Genomic DNA, 23,163 nt, shown 5'->3' with positions numbered 1-23,163 from the left:
GTCGTTGAAAGCAGCACAGGAAGTAGGCTCTGACTGAACGCACACTCCTACAGAGCTGCCTCTACGCCTGAACGTCACAGCCAGGGCCAGCGCCTCCATAGAGGCCAACTAGGCAACCGCCTAGGGCGGCACTTTGGCAGCCAAATATGGGCCAACTATTCATCATGAGCAACATAACAATAATAATATAATAATAAAAAATAACCGGTAACTGCAGGCAGACGGCACAGAGCAGAACGCTGCCTGTCAGACTGGGTCAATCTAATACATTACATATCGAGGGGGCGGTGGGGGCGAGCGGCCCCTCCTAATTTGGACTGATCCTCGTTCTGGCTGAAATCTGATTGGCTCAGTCATTTACATCATGAACGTGATGAACTGTGACCAGTGTTCCAGCTGGCCGGTCTGGTTTTGATTCAGTGATGACGTGCTGATACAAACTGAGGAGGTGTCATCCACGATGAAGAGTCTTGAAGGTCTTCATCATCATCATCACATTCTCTTTATACCATTAAAACTCTATTAGTGGTAAAATTACTAACCTACAATGTTTCGTCTCGCGCCCTCCGGCCACTCACATAAGACACCTCTCCGTCTCAAAGTCCTGGGATGGGTTTGTGTCCCAGTCTGTCCCTGGTGCTAATAGAGGGGCGGCATCATTGTGATTCACCTAGAGCAGGATGTTTGACAGCAGAACGTCGTCCAGCTTTCTCTGTAGGACTGTAGACTGAACGACCACGATGAGTAAAGTGTTCTGAGGGCTGGCTTGATGATCCCAAACACAAAGCCTGGTTGGTTAACAATTCCAAATGGAAAAGAGAGCTGGATGCAAACTTTGAGGAAAATGGTTTGACATCTCAACCATGGTGGGGGGGGGGGGGGACTGTAGTCTTGTAACAGCGTCCTCTGAACCCCGAGTCACAAAGTCAAATATGGTCTGAAAAATCTACAGAGAAGTCTGGAAAAGTCTGGAATGTAAAATGTAAAATGTGTAGGAACCCTGAATATTTGTTCTGAATTGATCAAGTTTACTTCATGAAGTAGAAATATTTCTCTGGTTTCTGATTGTTTCAACATGTTCCACAAATAATGTCTGATCATCGATATTGATCCTTCAGCACACACACATAGATGAACACAGAGATCAGCAGCATGTTATTGATGTGTGTTGACATGAACAGGTGTATGAATGTTGTGGTGACATTTGGATGATGTCTGTAGAAGGCTGACATTATGATGATCCACAATAACACAATGACAAAGTCACTCTACTCATTTTAGGGAAAAGATCATTGATTAGGACATAGTGATGTTGAGCTACACATTTAAAACCTGAACACATCTGACTGGATTATAAAGTGATTTTTATCTTCATCATTTATTCTTTATTCAGATTGAGGAACTGCAGTTTGTCAGAGATCAGCTGTGCTTCTCTGGCCTCAGCTCTGACGTCCAACCCCTACCATCTGAGAGAGCTGGATCTGAGACACAACAACCTGAAGGATTCAGATGTGAAGCTGCTGTCTGATCTTGTGAAGAGTCCACACTGCAGACTGGAGACTCTGAGGTCAGTAGAGGGTCGGAGTCGGTCCATGCTGGTTTCAGCAGTATTGTTGTGATGTGTTTCCTCCGTTAAGCTGTGAGAGGAGAACAGTGACACACAGAGAGAGAACAGTCAACCAATCAGATCAGCCAGAAGCTTGTTGTGATCATGTGTTAGAGTTGATGTGAAGAAAATGTTGTTGTGTTCATGTCTCCTCCCTTTAAGGTACAATTTGAACAGATATAAAACATGTGATTAATTTGAGATTAATCACGATTAACTATGGACAATCATGCGATTAATCACGACTAAATATTTGAATGGATTGACAGCCCTAATATTTACATAATTGTCATGTAATATTTAAAAGTAGATGAAACATTGAAATGTGACTGAAACCAACCTAGCAGCAGTAAATCCATCATTAAAGTGAGCAGTGAAAAGCTCTCTGTTTCTGCAGTAATGATGCTCTCAGGACTCTCAGCAGTTTATTTCCACTGTGTGGATCATAAGATAATATTACACAGAGACAAAGAATTTGAACACATAATCCAGGCTAAAAGCAACACAGTTTAAACTGACACATGCAGAAAGGTCACCGACTGTGTGAATGTGTAAATGAACAGACTTGTAATATCACTGCCCCGTCTAGAGCACCAGAGATCTGACTAGAACTACTTTGTGTACTCTGCTGAGTTAATGTGATCACATGTATTGTTATGACCTGTATGACAATAATGTAGCCTTCTTCTCTCAGCTGCAAACCCAGCGGTGTGAAACGGACATAAATGACATTTATATAACCACAATAACACAAAATCAGTACATGATCTCTTATCATATATTCATATATGATATTCATATAGTCACTCATCTGAATCAGCTTCTTGAGCCGTATGTTGCTGTGAGACACGTCAGAGTCGTGTTCCTACAGTCCCTCAGACTGAATGTGTTGCCTTGGTTAGTTTGCTACCAATACTTTTATGTATGCTGTGGGTGATTAGAAGAAGTGAAAGTAAGCCTGCTTACCGCTGTGAATTATGTTTATAGATTTATTATTTACCTTCTCCTAAGTCTGTTTCACACCGCCGGGGTTGGAGCTGAAAGAATAAGACTAAAGTACTGTGATTCCTCCAGGAGATGAATAAAGTATCTTCTATTCTATTCTATAAGAACACATCTAATCAACACATTGATTTAATGGAACACACGTGTAATTAGTTCTAGTCTGCTGACCGTAGACTGGTCCATGTCTGTGATTGGTCATGTGCTACAAACCCCGCCCCTTCTATGTGAACGTGCTCATAGCCAGACTGAGAAACCCTGGGTTGACTTACGGAGTTGATAACTGTCATAGGACCGCTTAGCGGGATCTTGGTTGAGGGGTTAGTTAAACCAAATAAGGAGAAGATACCCTGGGTGTGTTGGACTGGCTTCGTAGTACAGGCCTCTGGTCTGTGAGCTCTGAGCTCTGTGTGTTCACTCAAATACGTTAACATGAGAGCTGAAAGGAAGCTGGCTACGCTACACAGACTGAAGTCCCTTCTGCTCTTTATACTGGATGCTGACTGACAGCTGATGAAGAGAGTCTCTGTAAACACTGATTCATGACTTCTGTTGTCTTCTTCTTCTCTCATCAGATGTGAAGGATTTTGGTATTGATCTCTAACCACCATCATCCCTGTGTGTTCCTCTGGACCTGACAGAGTATCATCAGTGTATCTGGACTCTGTCCTTCTGCACAGTCTCTGCAGACACACTGAGACTCCTCCACTCCTTCTGCTCCACACTCAACCACCTCCTCCACCTGGACCTGGGTTTCACTTTGTCTTCATTCATTCATATATTCTGAACCCAAAGTGCCTCTGCAGATTAGTTCTGTTTATGACAACAGAACTGTAGATTAACACATTTAAATAGATGTTTCTGCTTTGCTTTCTGTTTTGCAGTTAATTTCCACATACTACTAAATATATATATACCATATACACTATATATACCAGTACCAGACGTTTTTCATATTATAACATTATGCTTGTAACAAACAGAAAGAAGTAGATAAAACCTGAACCTGAGGCTTCAGTTTCTCAACTAACTACAAACAGATTATGTCTGGATTTTGGTGGAAAGTCAGCTCCTTAATATTGTCTTTTGTATGTGATGTTTGATGTAAAACAAAACAAAAAAATATCCTGACTATCTGTGTTTTTGCTACAAAACAAATCATATTTGTTAGTTTATTACAGATGTACGTGTCACCCTGCTAGTTTTCACATTACATGGCTCCACACAGACACATGAAGTCAACCTGTGGAGCTTTTCCCCTCAGAAATCAATGTTGAAATTGCCTCCACAGGCTCCATTACAGTCCACCAGTCCCAGAAACAAAAGCCAAACACCAAAGTGTTTATAATTGCTAAGCAATATTGGACTCATTCCTTAAATTCTGCACATTCCAGTGAGCTACATGAGTGTCCTGCGTCATTTCTTTAATGTCATGCAAATAAAGAAACTAACACGAACCAATTCTTTTGTCCTCTGTTTACTTCAAAGAGCAGATTTTCATTATGAATGTTTTTGGCTTTTTGAATCTTATTTTTGGTCTAAAATTGTGACCTTTTGTTTCCCAGAGTCACAGGTCACATCTTAAAATGTCTTAAACCAGAAAATCTCAATTTGAGCTTGAACCAGAAACCAGGTTTCTCTTTGCAATTTTGAAACTTTTGATGTCGACTGATTAAATTCTTCTGTCTTGGAAATATTAAATGTTGACCAGCACAACTGCCTGGTGTTATAAAGGGACTGTTTGTAAGAATCAGAAATGCTTATTAACAGCGACACCTGTGGCCGTTAAGTCAACTAAAGTCAGCGTCCTGTTGCTCGCGCTTGTGCTCGCTCTACATAGACATGAACGAGCATCGCTCAAAACAGTGAGGCGACACACGTCAGCTAAAAGCACAATATCACTCTATATTTCAGCTGCTTGGCAGTAATGTTAGCTGACCAGACAAAGGTCTCTCCATGAATCAATGCTGATCCTAGTGTTGGCTTTTCCTGCTTCAGCCTCCCGACCGCGGCCGGAGGGAACAGGGGAGACACCGGCACCCGGTCGGAGACGATAACGATTCTCTCTGCGGAGCCCCGTCACTTCACAAAACACGGGAAACCTCTGTTGGTCTGGAGGAGCTGCAGCAGTTATTTCTGCACTAACGTCCACTGTACATTCACTAGATATTCTCAGAGCTACGAAGTCTTCTGCAGTGTGTAGTGTGCGTGCATGCACGTGAGGTGGAGCGAGCTGAGTGAAGGCAGGCAGAGTAGCAGAGACTCCGGCCCTGGAGACCAAAGCTACTGTCTCCCCCGCGTCCTCCGACCGCGGCCGACACTGTTTAACAGACGGGCTTCACAAGATAGAACTTTGTGGTTTTGGTGCTTCCATGTAGTTTGTGTTGGAGTCTGAGTCTGAACAACGTAGCCACACACGAGCACGCATGGGAAACACCGACCCGCAATGATTTATAAGAGTGTAAGACGTTACAAACAGTCCCTTTAAGACGTAGGAAACCATCAATTTATCGTTAGTTACTACATTTTCTAATATCAAAATGTTGCTATACTACAGAAAACACAAATATATATATATATGCAACAACATTACTAACATAGTTATACAGCTGTCTTTTCATGCACGTGTAGTTCAACTCTAAGCAGCCGCGCAATGCATTCTGGGAGCGTGGCGGGAGGATTCGAGGAACCCAGCGTCACGACCACGGATGTATTAAGAGAAGAGAAGGTCATGACCGGTCTTTTAATACATCCATGGTCACGAGTTTGGTGTCGGGGCATGACGCATGCGCAGTGTGACTGAAGCTGCTGTCCTGCGTTGCGATTGGCTCATTTTCGGCGAGTACATAGCAGATCTTACTGCGCATGTGTAGAAGATATGACTCGATGATGACGCGTGACCCAGCCTCCTTCCATAGGCCTTGTCTCCAGTGTGATCCATCAGTGCAATCAGCAGCACCTGTGGAGAAGAAGAAGAACTTTTTTTTTCCTAGAGAGAGACGGAAGTAATTTGCGAACGCGGTAGGATTGAAAGATTTGCTGGCGGATTAGCATAAACTGTACTTTGACTGTAACATCATGTCACATAGTTCTGATGGAAATAATGGAAGTGAAATGGAATGGATGTTACCTAAATCTGTGAGGCAGAAAAGGGCTGCGAGAGAGAGAGAGCGGATAGCAAGAGAGAGAAGTTGGTCGGATGATAGTGAAGTTGTCAGAGGTAATAATAAAAAATCAAGAACCAGTCACAACGATAGACAGACGGATCAAACACAAGAAGCGGAGTGGAAAGTAATAATTGAATTCAATCAGGATGGCGGACACTACCACCCGATCAAACTTACCAGAGCGATCGAAGAGGAGATTGGGAAAATCAAAATGGCCAGGTTTTTGAACAGTAAACGAGTGTTGATACATGCAAACAGCAAACAACAGCAGGAAAAGATCCTCAAAATGACAAGAAAACCCTCCCAAAATCGGTGCAAATGGGATACATGAACTACAGCGTGAGGGAATACATTCCCAAACCTCTCAGATGTTATGCATGCCAAAGAATGGGGCACACAGCACAGCAGTGTAAAGGAAAGCTAAGGTGTGCGAGATGTGGAGGACAGCATGAGTATGGAAAATGTGATAAGGATGCAAAGGTTAAATGCTGTAACTGCGGAGGTGAGCATAGTGCTGCGTTTGGAGGATGTGAAGTGCAGAGAGAAGCCAGAGAAGTACAGAGAGTTAAGACAATGAACAAAATATCATACGCAGAAGCACTAAAGAAAGTAAGGGCGACAGAAACAAACAACAGGAATTCCAGTGAAATGGACCAAAGAAATGCAGCACAAAGGGATGGTAATGCACTAGGAAATCAAGCACAAACCCAAGTCCCAGACAATATGCAAAATGCTCGTGCTCATAAATGTAAAGTTAATGATGATTCACTAGTAGTAAACAAAGTGGAATTTGTTGCCTTCATCTGCCACACCATTAATGTTGCAGCTCAGCTAAAAAAGAAAAGTGATAGAATCAAGACCATAGTGGAGGCAGCAGGAAGATTCCTTGATATACGTGATGTAAAAGCAGATCAGATACATGCACTTCTGACAGCAACTGAGGTTGGGGAAAATGGACAGAATGAGGGTTAAAGTTTTAATTATGGTGCTCCACATACTTCAGTGGAATGCGAGAAGCCTGATAGCTAATGGGCAAGGATTTAAAAAGTATGTATATGAATTAGAAGTAGTACCGGATATTATATGTGTGACTATAGGAAGTGATCATTTCCCAGTTCTCACGATAATAAACACAAACGTATGTATACAGGAAGGGAGCACAATTACAAGGTGGTGTTTTGGCAAGCCTGACTGGGAGAAGTTTACAATATGTTGTGAGGAGTCAGCTCACTTGGTAATATTAGAAGGGAGCATAGAGGAATGTACAAGTCAAGTTACAGAACATATACTGAATGCTGCAAAACTAAGTGTACCAAAACGAACAACACAGGGTAGGAAGAAAGTGGTACCTTGGTGGAATGAGGAATGCAGCATAGCTGTTAAAGAACGAAACAAGGCTTTCAGAGCTCTGAGAAAAAACATGTCACAAGAGAATCTCATTGAGGATCAAAGGAAAAGGGCAGTGGCTCGTAGAACAGTCAAATATACCAAAAAGAGGACTTGGAGAGAATTCTGTTCCACCATTGGCAGAGGAGTGAAGATAGGTGATGTCTGGTCCATGTTTAAACAAATGAGTGGGAAAAGGAAGTCAATACAAATTCCAGCATTGATTGATGGGGAGAGGATGGCAGTATCAGATAAAGAGAAGACGGATGTGTTAGGTAAGGCATTTGCTGCAGTACATAGTGGGGAGCACCTTGATAATATACACAAGCAGCAAAAAGAGCGTGTGCTCAGTGAGAATGAAAACGTGAGAGAGAAGAGAGAGGATGATATGTCAACACTGGATGTGGAATTTACAATGGCAGAGCTCAAAATAGCCTTGACAAATACTGGATATACAGCACCAGGACAAGACCAGTTATGTTATGCCATGTTTAAACAACTACCAGTGGAATCATTTAAGTTGGTGTTGAGACTATTTAATAAAATCTGGACAGAGGGAGTCATACCAAGTTGTTGGAAAATGGCAGTAATATTACCATTCAACAAGCCAGGGAAAGATCCTGCTAATCCTGGTAGTTATAGGCCCATAGCGTTGACATCTCACTTATGCAAATGGATGGAGAAGATAATAGTACGTAGATTAATGTATGTTTTGGAACAGAGAGGGTTAGTGAGTAATGTTCAGTGTGGTTTTAGAAAAGGTCGATCTACAATAGATGCTCTAGTTAGAGTAACTAATGAGGTAGAAAAGACACTCAAAATGAAAGAGGTGATGACAATAGTATATTTTGATATAGAAAAAGCATATGATTCTATGTGGAGGGAAGGGCTGCTTATCAAGATAGGTCAAATGGGTATTGGAGGGAGGTTGTATAATTGGGTAATGGACTTTTTAACAGACAGGAAATTTAAAGTCAAGGTTGGAACAGAAGTATCTAAGGACTACAATATAGAAAATGGTATCCCCCAGGGGAGTGCAATCAGCCCGGTGTTGTTTAACATAATGATAAATGATATATTTGAAAATTTAGATGAATGCATCAAATCAGCGATATATGCAGATGATGGGGCAATATGGATGAGGGGAAGAAATGTGCCATATGTGATGGAAAATATAAGGAAAGCAATAGGGAAAGTGGAGAAATGGTCATATGAGTGGGGATTCAAAATGTCAACAAATAAAACATGTTATATGATATTTACAAAAAAGAGAAACATTAATACTGAGAATTTAACATTATATGGTCAGTTGATGGAGAGGGTGAATGAATACAAATATCTGGGTCTATGGTTAGACAGTAAATATACATGGCATGTTCATATAAAACATCTGGAAACAAAATGCAAAAAAGTAATAAATTGACTACGAGCTGTGGCTGGATGTAACTGGGGGGCAGATAAACAGTCATTGATTGACATATATAGGGCGATCATGAGATCAACAATAGATTATGGTTGTATAGTTTATGGAGCAGCAGCAAAGACATCATTACAGAAAGTGGATAGAGTACAGTGTAGAGCATTACGGTTATGTAGCGGAGCTATCAAGTCAACACCCATTAATGCAGTATTAATTGAAGCAGGAGAGACTACACTTGAATTAAGAAGATTCTAAAGCCTAAATTAAATATATGGTAACACTTAATTTTACAGGTCCACAAATTCCATGGTAATTAGGTAATAATTAGCAAGTCATTTTGACTTTTCTTTGGAATTACTGCCAAATTACCCCAATATTTACCTATAAATATATTTCAAGCAAATATTTGGAACAAGCTCCCAGAAAACCGCAGGACCGCTCCAACTCTGAGTTCTTTTAAATCAAAGCTTAAAACGTTCCTGTTTGTTACTGCCTTTTATTAAACCAGATAATGATCTTATATACTGCACTAGAGCTTTTACTCTTGTGTGTAATATTCTATTTTAGTTTCTATCCTAGCTTTTATTTTTTGCTTGTTTTTATTTTCTAATCTTTCATGTTTTTATGTTTTCATAACTGTTTTAATTATGTCTTATTTTTCTTTTGCACTTTGTCGCAATGTTCTTGAATGTTTATGTAAAGCACTTTGAATTGCCCTGTTGCTGAAATGTGCTAAACAAATAAAGCTGCCTTGCCTTGCCTTGCCTTATCTGTGGACTAACAGGCAGTTCCAGGTAGAGCTCAGATGTCCTCAACAGGTTGTCATTGCTCTGTGCTGTTGGTTTGCTCATTGGTTGTGTGTGTTGCAGCAGGAGCAGGTAGATTTAATTGCTACAATGTGCATGAAATACAAACTTATTTTGTTTTGACATGAAAACAGTCAAGTTTAGTAGCATGTGTGGCACCCTGGACATTTTAGTAATAAGGATTGTGCCCAGAAATACTGAGTTGTTACCTGTGTGTCATTATTTTGGTCCCCCCACCATGATTATTTTTAATTATTTTCATTATTATTATCATTTTTAAAGCGCTTAGTGTCACTTAAAAGACAATAGTAAGGACAGTAAACTCCCCTGCTTTAGTGTCAAGTAGTTTTAAGACAATAGTCTGTGTTTGCCAGTAGATGGTGGTAGTGGCTTTGGTATGTCAGCGACTGTGCTGTTATTCAGCCCTGTACGAGCATAGACATATATAGACATGACTGTCCTTTCACTGTGTTTACCATAGACATGACTGTCCTTTCACTGTGTTTACAGTGCAATAAATGTATTTTGAGATTTGTGTTGAGATATTTTCAGTCAAACAGTATCGAGGTTTAATAGCAGAATAAGGCTAATCTAGTTAAACGACTTCTTTAGAGTCTCATCCAACAACTGTACAACAAGAAGTCCATCACAGAAGAGGCAGAGTCATGGAAATAGAAACTAGCAGTATATAGTAGACTCCATCATGTCATCCTGCTGGAATGTATGGAACAATTCAGAGTGAAGTGAAACAGTGGAAGAACAGCTGAGGCTCTGGTACAGTGTATGCCTGCAGTATATATTACTGTGGGTCTATCTACTTAATAATGTATATGCAGTGTGTGTCGACCACCTGTTATCTAATATCATCAGCATCACAGGAGTATACAGGAGTATCACAGGAGTATCACAGGAGTATCACCTGTCCTGTAGTCCGTGCAGTGTGAGACATAATAGAGCATGGGGATGACCATCATATACTTCTATCATAATGTTCTAAACCCTGATACACTTTCTATTGTAATTAATTAATGAGTATTTCTGATTAATGACTGGAACAACTTGACACTCAGTGCTGAGCTGCATCTCAAATTAATCTCCAGGTTCCCAGCTTTCAGATGATGTACACCACTTCTATGTGACATCTACTGCTGACCTGCTATTTCCCTCTAAAGACCCCCGGTACCCCCCTAAAAAAGACTAAAACTGGTCTATTGTGGGTCTTAGAGGGTTCATTCAGCCTGTTCAAGCCAAGAGAGATTCTTATGACCACATCATGTTAAATGGCTGTGAACCGCTGTGAACACACACACCCACAGTCACAGATGAACTCAGCTGATTTCCTGTAAATAGAGAGGGGAGGAGCCACACTGACCAGGTGATTCAGGTACATGAGTACAGGGGGGGGAACCGTGAAAGCGTTCAGTCCGGTTCAGAGAGTTCAGACTCCATGTTGTGTTAACGGCACAGAGAGGTGACGACTGAAGACTGAAGCAGGGTGAGTGTTAATCCAACATTGTATTAGTTTACTGTTAAAGTGTCTGAGTCAGTTTCCTCCCTGTGGACTGTAGAGGAGAGAAATGTTAGAATGAACTCAACAGTTTGATTCATCTGAGAACACAAAGTCGTGATTGGCTGAATAATCCTCATTAAACCTGCTGTAAGACAAGAAAACAAGCAGAGAGTTAAAGAGAAGTGACCAGGTGGAGTGCTGGGTGGTTTTATTATACTGTATACTGTGTGTGTGTGTGTGTGTGTGTGTGTGTGTGTGTGTGTGTGTGTGTGTGATAGAGAGAGGTTGTGTGTTACTTCCTGTTCTCTCAGTCTTGCATGTGACTCTTGTACGAACTTGTTTCCTGTACATGGTCACAGTCAGCGTTAATGTTTAACCTCTCAGACTGACTTCAGATCCGAAGATGAGTCATAGTGAGGAGGAAGAGGAGGACAGAGCAGAGTCTCTAGTCTCTGGCTGTCTGAAGAGTGGCGGGTCCAAAGGTTGTCCTCTACATGTCAGTAATGAAGCTGGACCCTCAGAGTCAAAGTAAGAGAGCTGCTACTAACTCATTTATAAGACTCATTTTCACTTTCCTCTACCAATACCATGTTTTCTGTTGATTTTGTGTTTCTATTTTAAAGTTTCTACTAAAATGTATTTGCTAACTGAAGTTTAACACACAAAGGGCTGTCTGATGGAGAGGTAAAGCAGCTGTGGACAGGAGCAGCAGAAAAACATATTTTAGCCATCTAAAAGAAACAAACAAATATTCGTTTAGATGTACACTATATTCAGAATATTTTCTCTGCTTTACCTCTCCATCAGACAGCCCTTTCTGACGGGAACTGAAGCCGTTATATCACTGTCTTCAAAGCCACCAGACTCCATTCACAAAACCAGTCATTTTCCCTCTCAGAACACAGGAGTAGCTGGTCTACTGCTGCATCCATCGGTTAGTTAGTTTGTGTTATTGTGCGACTTTCTAATCTGAACTAACGTGGCGTCCACAGCAGTACATCACTTAGCTTCCTGATGGTACTCCTGTCTGCTTCTCCTGACTGGGAGCACGCTGACCACCATCTAAGTTACTGTATTAATACACTGACTATAAGGACGTATATATACTGTACATGTAGCAGTGTCATCATATAGAAACCTACGTCAGGTCACATGGGAGAAAGTTTTTAGAAGGGCTTGAAGGGAAAACAGCATTTTGATGCTAAAACTTACGTACGTAGAGTTCAGATTTGAATACATAAGGAACACCACTGGGAAGATACAGAATGATATAAAACAAAGTGATGCCATGCCAATGCCATGTTTTTGTTGATTGTGTGTTTGTATATTAAATTTCTACTAAAATGTATTTACTAAGTGAAGTTTAACACACTGTTGGTGACACAAAGAGAATGAATTAGTGCATTCTTCCTCTTCGTATCTGTGACAGCTGTCAGTCACCCAGAACAGCTGTAATCTAAGAGGACTAATACAAACTTTAAACCACATTATTGACAGTAGCAGTAGTTTGTGTATTTAGAAACTGAAATGTCTTTGTCATCAGAGAATTTATCAAGGATTCATGTGATGTGAATCAAATCATCTTGGTGTTTGCAGAGTTCAGTCCAGACAGAGAGCAGAGTCTCCAGTACCCAGCTGTCTGTCTATGAAGAGTGACCAGTCACTCATATGGAATCCTCCATCCTTCAGTAATGAACCTGGACCCTCAGACACAAAGTAAGAGACTGTTTCTACTGTAAGCTGACCTGATGGATGATGATGCATTGAGGATGAAGACTAAATGTTCTGCTAACAGATTTATATTCCTGATGCAGAACTATAGAGAGGTCACAATAGACCAGAGCAATAGAGAGGTCACAATAGACCAGAGCAATAGATAGGTCGCTATAGACAAGAGCAATAGAGAAGTCACGATAGACCAGAGCAATAGAGAGGTCCCGATAGACCAGAGAAATTTAGAGGTCCCGATAGACCAGAGAAATTTAGAGGTCCCGATAGACCAGAGCAATAGAGAGGTCCCGATAGACCAGAGCAATAGATAGGTCGCTATAGACAAGAGCAATAGAGAAGTCACAACAGACCAGAGCAATAGAGAGGTCACGATAGACCAGAGCAATAGATAGGTCGCTATAGACAAGAGCAATAGAGAAGTCACGATAGACCAGAGCAATAGAGAGGTCCCGATAGACCAGAGAAATTTAGAGGTCCCGATAGACCAGAGCAATAGAGAGGTCATGATAGACCAGAGCAATAGAGAGGTCCCGATAGACCAGAGCAATAGAGAGCTCATGATAGACCAGAGCAATAGAGACCACGTAGTTATATCACTCTCTTCAGAGCCACCAGACTTCATTCACAAAAGCAGTAATTTCCCTCTCAGAACACAGGAGTTGCTGCTCTACTGCTGCTTCTATCGGTTAGTTAGTTTGTGTTATTGTGTGACTTTCTGATCCAAACTAACGCGTGTTGAATGTTTGAGTTTGTTCTTTAACTAACTACTGATATAAAATATGGTGAAGGGAATTTAAGCTCACTTACTAAAGATTCAGAGCTTGCAGTTGAAAGTTTTGGATCATTAGTAAGTGGACCTTTGACCTTAGATTTTCTCCACCATATGTTGTTCCTTAAGGTCAAGAACAAACATCCCTGGGCAGTAGTGATGTTAAAGTTATCTGCTCATACAAAAAGGGGCAGTAATGTAAATTTGGACCACTTCTCTTTTTAGAATATTTGAATTACATTCATGCCTTCATTTGATAGTTGACAGTAGAAAGTGACAGAAAACAGAACGACATAAAAATAAATGTAAACCATCTGGATTTGAACCAGAGACACCACTGTTACATACTGTGTGTCTTAGACTGCTGGTCTACCACACTATTTAGATCACTTCTAACCTCAGTTGAAACCCAACTAACTCAAGCTAAGCTGCCCAAAGTGATCGTGAGACTGTTAAGAACATGATCAGCTCTCTTTAATGGAGGACTTTCACTGTGAAGTAGCTGTAGAAAGTGTTGAACCTACAAAATAAAACAGAAAACAAACTACAACCAAAACCCAAGACCATGACAGTCCCCCCCTTTCTCAAGGGACGGATCCCAGACGTCCCTAAAACAGAGTCTATGAACTCCATCAGGGTGGGTGGAGGGAGTCCGGAGGAGGGATTAAGGGGCAAGCGGCCGGGCGCTGAACAGGGACGGGGCAGGAAAACTCAGGCGTACGACCCGGGGACAGGACAGACAGGAGAAACTGATCAGGAGGACGACCCCTCTGAAACCCAACGTGCAACAACAGCTGTCAGTGTGCTGACTTCACTATGACATGTGATTACAGACATGCCCACTTTATGATAAAGGGCAGACTCGTGGGTACCCATAGAACCCATTTACATTCACATATCTGGAGGTCAGAGCGTTCTTCCAGACAAGCTAGCATGACATGGTTGGTAACGATGGATTCCTTAGGTTCTTTTTAGTTTCACATGTTACCAGTATCTTAACTCTAGCTTTAAAACTGAGCCGCTACAACCTCTGAAAGACAGAATATCGTCCGTCGGATTGTTAAGAGGTTAATAAGACAGCAGATAGTAAAATTCAGCTCATTAGTGTTTATGAAAGCAGGAGAGTTGAAATAAAAGGAACACTGTCATCACAGACTGAATGCTGAATTCAAACAGAAAAGTAACAACACTTTAACTGTTCCCTGTGACCATCTGAGCTTTGAGACAGTGTCGGCCAATCAACAAAGCCTTTTAGTTATAAAGACATGTCTTCACAGGAAGAGGAAGAGGAGTGATGTCTCTGTGGAGGAGCAGCTGTCCTGCTGTGCTTTGTACTTGGACCAGTCTGCTTCATCAGGAGACTCCTCCTGTCCCCAGTGTGGGAAAAGATCCAGAACCAGAGCTGGACTGCAGCCAGCCGGTCAGACCAGCACTGTACAAAGTAAGACTCTACATCTGTCTGCTGACGTCTCCATGTCTGAAACACTACTTGTTCTTTTAATACATAAAAAGTCATAAAAGTCCCACCAGGTCCTGCGAGGACACTAGGGGACGCCCTGCTCCACTCAACTGGCCGTTCAAGCCATAGACATATATACATACGCCAACGTTGGCGTACGATCCAGAGGTCAATGCGGAAACTCCGACACTCAGACGACCAATCGTGTAACTTCATCACTCAGTGACAGACTTTTAGGGTTGTAGGGCTGGCCGTCTGCGGTCCAGCCAAAAAGACAGAGAAAACAAGAGAGACATAAATAAATAACCCTCAAATACTCAACATGATTTACTGTGGAGACGGACGCTCTTAGTTTCACTTTCCTCCTCTGCATTTCATTCATTACATCCAACGTGCAGTAAATGTCGTCACAGTGAGATAAAACCTAATGTTTATTATTTTCCAGCGTGTTTTTTAGATGAAACAGACGACACACTGAACGGCAGACTGCAGAGTGTGTTTACTACTGCGACCACCAACAGCTCTCGTCACATGTCATGTTGCTTTTTCATACATCAGAGGACTAATTTGCTGAATCTTCACAGGTCTTTAGACCGTAGTGGAAACAGACAACAGTGGACTGTAGGAACCTTTTAGTTCCTTAAAAGTAGTAGGACTAAAAAGTCCCAGGAACTTTTGGTGGAAACCCGGCTTTTGTTATTGATGCTGTTCAATAAAAACATGTCCACACAAGGAGTTATGAACATATTCTGCATTATTTGATGAGTGGATCAGTTTTAAATATTACAGTGAGGAAGGAACAGCCACAGTGAGCTGTTTAGATGAAGAGCTGCAGACGGACAGCTGAGGCTCCGCCTCCTCTGCTGTCAATCAAACATGTACACCGACTGAGAGAAAAAGGAGCATTTCTGATGCTTCCACTAAAACTAGACTGTTTAACCTTTACTGCTTTTTTATTTACTTTATATTGATCACTTCAATATTGGCAATAAAAATAATAAGCAGATTGTCACATCTTCTTTATTTGTAACTTTTGTCCTTCTCTTTCAGCAGATAGAGGTCTGCAGGAGGTTGTAGATGAACATAAGATCAGTCTGAGGAGGAGATGTGAATGTGTGACTGAAGGAACTGATGAAACAGGAAGTGGAACCCTCCTCAACAGGATCTACACTGAGCTCTACATCACAGAGGGACAGAGTGAAGAGGTTAATACCCAACATGAGGTGAGGCAGCTTGAGACAGCTTCCAAGAAGAAGACCCTCCATGACGCTCCAATCAAGTGCCAGGACATCTTTAAAGCCTTACCTGACCAACAGGGACACATCAGAGTCGTTCTGACGAACGGCGTCGCTGGCATTGGAAAGACCTTCTCAGTGCAGAAGTTCACTCTGGACTGGGCAGAGGGCTTGGAGAACCAAGATGTCAGTCTGGTGGTTCTGCTTTCGTTCAGGGAGCTGAACTTGATCAGAGATGAGCAGTACAGTCTTCTCATGCTGCTCCATGTTTTCCATCCAACATTACAGAAGGTCACAGAAGAGAAGCTCGCTGTCTGTAAAGTTCTGTTCATCTTTGACGGCCTGGATGAAAGCAGACTTTCACTGGATTTCAAGAACAGTGAGGTTGTGTCTGATGTCACCCAGAAGTCATCAGTCAACGTGCTGTTGACAAACCTCATCCAGGGGAATCTGCTTCCCTCAGCTCTCGTCTGGATAACTTCCCGACCTGCAGCGGCCAATCAGATCCCTCCTGCATGTGTTGACAGGGTAACAGAAGTACGAGGCTTCACTGACGCCCAGAAGGAGGAGTACTTCAGGAGGAGAGTCAGTGATGAAGAGCTGTCCAGCAGAATCATCTCACACATCAAGACATCCAGGAGCCTCCACATCATGTGTCTAATCCCAGTCTTCTGCTGGATCACTGCTACAGTTCTGAACCACATGTTGACTACAGACCAGAGAGGAGAGCTGCCCAAGACCCTGACTGACATGTACTCACACTTCCTGTTGGTTCAGACAAAGAGGAAGAAGCAGAAGTACGGTGAGGGACGTGAGACGAGTCCACAGGAGCTGACGGAGGCTGACGGGGAAGTTCTTCTGAAGCTGGGGAGGCTGGCGTTTGAACATCTGGAGAAAGGAAACATCATGTTCTACCAAGAAGACCTGGAGCGGTGTGGTCTGGATGTCACAGAGGCCTCGGTGTACTCAGGAGTTTGTACAGAGATCTTCAAAAGAGAGTTTGTGATCTTCCAGAAAACAGTCTACTGCTTTGTTCACCTGAGCATTCAGGAGTTTCTGGCTGCAGTCTACATGTTCCACTGTTACACAAACAGCAACACAGAGGTACTGAAGGACTTCCTGGGAGAAGAATATGTTCATTCAACCCTGGATGTCCTCCTGAAGAGAGCCATGGAGAAATCCCTGAGGAGTAAAAATGGCCACCTGGACCTGTTTGTTCGCTTCCTTCATGGCCTCTCTCTGGAGTCCAACCAGAGACTCTTAGGAGGTCTGCTGGGTCAGACAGACAACAGTCCAGAAATCATCCAGAGAGCCATCAACAACCTGAAGAAGATGAACAATTCTTTTACCTCTCCTGACAGAAGCATCAACATCTTCCACTGTCTGACGGAGATGAACGACCACTCGGTACATCAGGAGATCCAAGAGTTCCTGAAGTCAGAGAACAGATCAGAGAAGGAACTCTCTGTGATCCACTGCTCAGCTCTGGCCTACATGCTGCAGATGTCAGAGGAGGTTCTGGATGAGTTTGAACTGAAGAAGTACAACACATCAGACGATGGACGACTGAGACTGATTCCAGCTGTGAGGAACTGCAGAAAAGCTCTGTAAGTCCAGATGTGATTAACTTTATAGATCAGTGTAGATTACTAGTTTAGTTCTTCAAATATACACACTATAAATTATTCTTAAAATATAATATTCTTATAAATGTTCCACGTGTTTATTACATAAATATGTATTTGTGTTTTGTCACAGATGTTCTTGAGCTGTTTCAAATGTTGAGTTCAAAATGTTTCAGTAGTTTGTGTTTCTAGCTGTCAAGTTAATGAACACTTATTCTATTTATTTCTAATAATTGTTACATTTGACAGTTTTTTCTTATTTATGTTTTTGGGTGATGGAGACGACATGTGAACCTGGTAAAACAAATGAAAAAAACAAAAGATCAGCTGTCTGGTGGAGTGCTGGGTCTAACCGGTGTAACGGCAGCAACAGAACGTTTGCTGATCCGGCGGGGAGTCGGGGCGGTCCTGGGATCAGAGTCCTGGTGCTGGGGTTTGCTTTCAATAGGCCTTGCACCACATTACACCTTACCTCGTGTGTTTTTGGGCTCATCTCTTTCGTTGGCTTCAAATCCAAACTGTTGCCATGTTGCTGCAGTTTTAGTTTTCTTTGAGACCAGCTCTGCCATGTCTCGTCTCGTCACCCCAAAAAACACATGAACTTCCTAGTAAACAAACCTCTTCTTGTTTATACACCAACATTATATCATAATATTACGTTAATCACGTTGTCATATTGCTTATTAGTAATGCAATACAGGCTGGATTTAGCACTGTGACTCTGTCGGCACAGGTTGTTGAAGTCGGCTACTTTTTAATTTGCCAGAACGTGTCGTTAGCATAAAATCAAACCGGTTTAAGCTCGTACACCGGACCGGACCAGACCGGACAGGCAAATTGACCCAACTCTAGCATTAGACACCGTAAACTACTGGACATACGAGACAAAGATAGTCGTTGTAAAACCCCTGAGTGTGTTGAATCGAGCAATGGTGCATTTTATTGCTAATGAATTCAAGTTGTGTTCCATCATCTTGTTTTGAAGTCTTTCCTTTTATTCTGTTACTCACAGAAGGAAACTCTGGTGTTTCTCTCTCTTGTTGCTGTAGAGAAGAGTAGTAACAGGAAATACACAGCTTCCACCAATAACAGCAGTCTGATGAATATATAACAGCAGAATGGTAGAATTCAGACTTTTTAAGAGATCTTATACAAACCAAAGATCAATGTTCTGTTTTTAATGCTGATACACTGATATCATTTTTCTGATGTCATTATGTTGTAAATAATGCAACCTCATTGGTTCATTCATTGTGTTTGTGAGCTGAATACGTTTGATGCTCAGAAAAGAGTGTTAATGACAAAACACCATGCAGTCATCAAAATATCTAGTTATATGAATGTTTAATTATGTACAGGTCTAATATTATAGCGATTTGTTTCATTCCTCTACCGTTTGGCAGCAGTCACTGAAGTTTCCCATTTATGGACGTGAACCTGAAAGCAGCATGTAGCTAGCAAAGAGAGGTCATCTTTATCAACTGTATTATTATTACTTATTCACTGAGTTTTAAAAATGCTTTTCTAATCAAGAAGGCCTCATGCTAACTTTGTGGAGACAGACCTGGGATCAGATCACACTGACAGACTGGACATTAGGGAAGCCTCAATGTAACTACATGTTCTCTCTCTTCATCTGCAAGATTAAAGAAAAACAAAGATTAAAAGTCTGCAGGTTTGAGAGAGAGTGATGAGAATTATTGTTTCATGTCAAACAGTGAGATAAGATTAGCTGAACCACTGATGTGAGGAGTAAATGTTGATTAAAGAAGTATATATCAAACTGTTTAGTCATCAAATGCATGAAGTAAATATAAACTGTCCTCTTTCATAATAACATATTTTGTCATTTTTGTGTCATCACAGACTTTCTGAATGTAGACTCTCAGATACTCACTGTGAAGTTGTGGCCTCAGCTCTGAAGTCCAACCCCTCCCATCTGAGAGAGCTGGAGCTGAGTAACAACAAGCTGCAGGATTCAGGAGTAAAACCGCTTTTCGCTGGACTGAAGAGTCCAAACTGTAGACTGGAGACTCTGAGGTCAGTTCACTGACTGTAGCTTATGTAGTTTGTACACACACTCTCTACACACTGGCTCTGCTCCAGATGGCTCTAGAGAGGGACATTCACGTTTTCACGTCGGCCACCGTAGCTCTCCAACACGCTTGGCACACAGGAGAGGCTTGACAGTTTCCTTGTTGAGCTGCAGGAGGAATAGTAACTCAAAGAGGGAATTTGGTACTAAACAGTCTGTAATTTTGATTTGTCGACTCAGACTGCTGAATCTTCATATTAATTTCACTTGAACTTGTGAAGTCATTTCTTACAGTGTAGTTGTGTTATGAAGGGACCACTTCACAGGAGAAAGGATTACTGCCACCAATAACTCTTTTAATGTACATATGACATGTGGCTGTTGTTTACAAACACACTTGAACAAATGTGGACCTTTCCTGTAAATGACATAAACCTGCTAGGCTAGCAGATACAGTGAGAAGAAGGCCATGTAATAAATGAAGTAATGAAGTCCAACAAGTTTGATTTGATATTGATCTTCAAATTCCAGACTTGACTGAGATCAGCAGCATGTTATTGATGTGTGTTGACATGAACAGGTGTATGAATGTTTTGGTGACATTTGGATGATGTCTGTAGAAGGCTGACATTATGATGATCCACAATAACACAATGACAAAGTCACTCTACTCATTTTAGGGAAAAGATCATTGATTAGGACATAGTGATGTTGAGCTACACATTTAAAACCTGAACACATCTGACTGGATTATAAAGTGATTTTTATTTCCATCATTTATTCTTTATTCAGATTGAGTCTCTGCAGTTTGTCAGAGATCAGCTGTGCTTCTCTGGTCTCAGCTCTGAAGTCCAACCCCCCCCATTTGAGAGAGCTGGATCTGAGTCACAACGACCTGAAGGATTCAGGAGTGAAGGTCCTGTGTGGTTTTCTGGAGAGTCCACACTGTAGACTGGAGACTCTGAGGTCAGTTCACTGACTCTCTGTTACCATTAGAGATCTTATATGTTGAATTAACAATTGAACCTGATTTATGTACAAACATAACTTACATCCATAAAGTTGTTAATGTCCTTTTCTTCATATTTTCATGTTTCTTAAACTAAATCTAGTCTGCAGTCACAAAAGACTTGTGTTTCTTAAAGAAAGTGTAGAAAATGTCCACTGTTAGTTGTTAAAGTAAATGAATGTTTATCATTGTTGGTAAATGGTCACATCTGGATACAGAAGATCCTCTCAACTAATATTCAGGGTTCCTACGCAGTATGGAGAAGTATGGAATTTGATTTTAGTCATTTCCAGGTCTGGATGAGTATGGAAAAAAGAAAAGAGAGAATGGAAAAACATGTCTGTTTCCAGACTGTTGCCCCTATTCTGCTTTCTAAGATATCAAATTCAGAATTTCTAAAAATAAATAGATCATACAAGCAGAGTGTTTTTCATGGTGTTTAGAGCAGCCGGTGCAGCCACAATGTTTACTACTGTGTGAGAGAGCGCGGGCCAGAGAGAGCTTGATGTCATTGAAAGCAGCACAGGAAGTAGGCTCTGACTGAACGCACACTCCTACAGAGCTGCCTCTACGCCTGTACGTCACAGCCAGGGCCGGCGCCTCCATAGAGGCCAACTAGGCAACCGCCTAGGGCGGCACTTTGGCAGCCAAAGATGGGCCAACTATTCATCATGAGCAACATAACAATAATAATATAATAATAAAAAGTAACCGGTAACTGCAGGCAGACGGCACAGAGCAGAACGCTGCCTGTCAGACTGGGACAATCTAATACTTTACATCTTGAGGGGGGGTACGAGCGGCCCCTCCTAATTTGGACTGATCCTCGTTCTGGCTGAAATCTGATTGGCTCAGTCATTTACATCATGAATGTGATGAACTGTGACCAGTGTTCCAGCTGGACGGTCTTGTTTTGATTCAGTGATGACGTGCTGATACAAACTGAGGAGGTGTCATCCACGATGAAGAGTCTTGAAGGTCTTCATCATCATCATCACATTCTCTTTATACCACTAAAACTCTATTAGTGGTAAAATTACTAACCCACAATGTTTCGTCTCGCGCCCTCCGTCCGCTCACATAAGACACCTCTCCGTCTCAAAGTCCTGGGATGGGTTTGTGTCCCAGTCTGTCCCTGGTGCTAATAGAGGGACGGCATCATTGTGATTCACCTAGAGCAGGATGTTTGACAGCAGAACGTCGTCCAGCTTTCTCTGTAGGACTGTAGACTGAACGACCACAATGAGTAAAGTGTTCTGAGGGCTGGTTTGATGATCCCAAACACAAAGCCTGGTTGGTTAACAATTCCAAATGGGGAAAAGAGAGCTGAATGCAAACTTTGAGGAAAATGGTTTGACATCTCAAACATGGTGGGGGGGGGGCTGTAGTCTTGTAACAGCGTCCTCTGAACCCCGAGTCACAAAGTCAAATATGGTCTGAAATATCTACAGAGAAGTCTGGAAAAGAATGTAAAATGTAAAATGTGTAGGAACCCTGAATATTTGTTCTGAATTGATCAAGTTTACTTCATGAAGTAGAAATATTTCTCTGGTTTCTGATTGTTTCAACATGTTCCACAAATAATGTCTGATCATCGATATTGATCCTTCAGCACACACACATAGATGAACACCGAGATCAGCAGCATGTTATTGATGTGTGTTGACATGAACAGGTGTTTGAATGTTGTGGTGACATCTGGATGATGTCTGTAGAAGGCTGACATTATGATGATTCACAATAACACAATGACAAAGTCACTCTACTCATTTTAGGGAAAAGCTCATTGATTAGGACATAGTGATGTTGAGCTACACATTTAAAACCTGAACACATCTGACTGGATTATAAAGTGATTTTTATCTTCATCATTTATTCTTTATTCAGATTGTATAGCTGCTGTTTGTCAGAGATCAGCTGTGCTTCTCTGGCCTCAGCTCTGAAGTCCAACCCCTCCCATCTGAGAGAGCTGGATCTGAGAGGCAACTGCCTGAAGGATTCAGGAGTGAAGCTGCTTTCTGCTGGACTGAAGAGTCCAAACTGTAGACTGGAGACTCTGAGGTCAGTTCACTGACTGTAGTTTATGTAGTTTGTACACACACTCTCTACACACTGGCTCTGCTCCAGATGGCTCTAGAGAGGGACATTCACGTTTTCACGTCGGCCACCGTAGCTCTCCAACAGGCTTGGCACACAGGAGAGGCTTCAGTTGGTTGTAATCTCCTCACCTCACCACTAGATACCTCCAGATCCTACACACTGGACCTTTAACACAGACCTTATTTCAGCCATCTAACTAAAAACCCATTGACTTCCAGACGAGGGAACAGGAAGTGCTAAAATGCTAACTCATTTATGAGTTTTAGGACTCATTCCTGTAGCTCTCTATTTGAACATGTCTAA

At 41.8% G+C, this 23,163-nt stretch overlaps 1 protein-coding gene across 6 annotated transcripts in view; it reads left to right on the top strand.

Annotated features, from left to right (window-relative positions):
* The window catches only part of LOC141762855 (protein NLRC3-like), a 58,910-nt gene that overhangs the window by 29,813 nt on the left and 5,934 nt on the right, over positions 1-23,163 (top strand). For 3 of the 6 annotated variants that reach the window (XM_074626965.1, XM_074626967.1, XM_074626963.1), the window contains exons 1-7: positions 10,781-10,882; positions 11,282-11,425; positions 12,494-12,613; positions 14,681-14,838; positions 15,907-17,698; positions 19,583-19,756; positions 22,648-22,821. In XM_074626965.1, coding sequence (XP_074483066.1) covers positions 11,301-11,425; positions 12,494-12,613; positions 14,681-14,838; positions 15,907-17,698; positions 19,583-19,756; positions 22,648-22,821 — 2,543 coding nt within the window. In that variant the 5' untranslated portion in view covers positions 10,781-10,882; positions 11,282-11,300. Of the gene's footprint in view, positions 1-1,393; positions 1,568-3,183; positions 10,883-11,281; positions 11,426-12,493; positions 12,614-14,674; positions 14,839-15,906; positions 17,699-19,582; positions 19,772-20,558; positions 20,718-22,647; positions 22,822-23,163 lie in introns of those variants that run through there. The other 3 variants (XR_012592919.1, XM_074626966.1, XM_074626964.1) reach the window with 3 other exon arrangements.

Source organism: Sebastes fasciatus, chromosome 24 (genome assembly GCF_043250625.1).
Source record: "Sebastes fasciatus isolate fSebFas1 chromosome 24, fSebFas1.pri, whole genome shotgun sequence".
NCBI classification, from domain to species: Eukaryota; Metazoa; Chordata; class Actinopteri; order Perciformes; family Sebastidae; genus Sebastes; species Sebastes fasciatus.
Note: the sequence above shows the minus strand (reverse complement) of the source record. Positions and strands in the feature narration are given on the sequence as shown.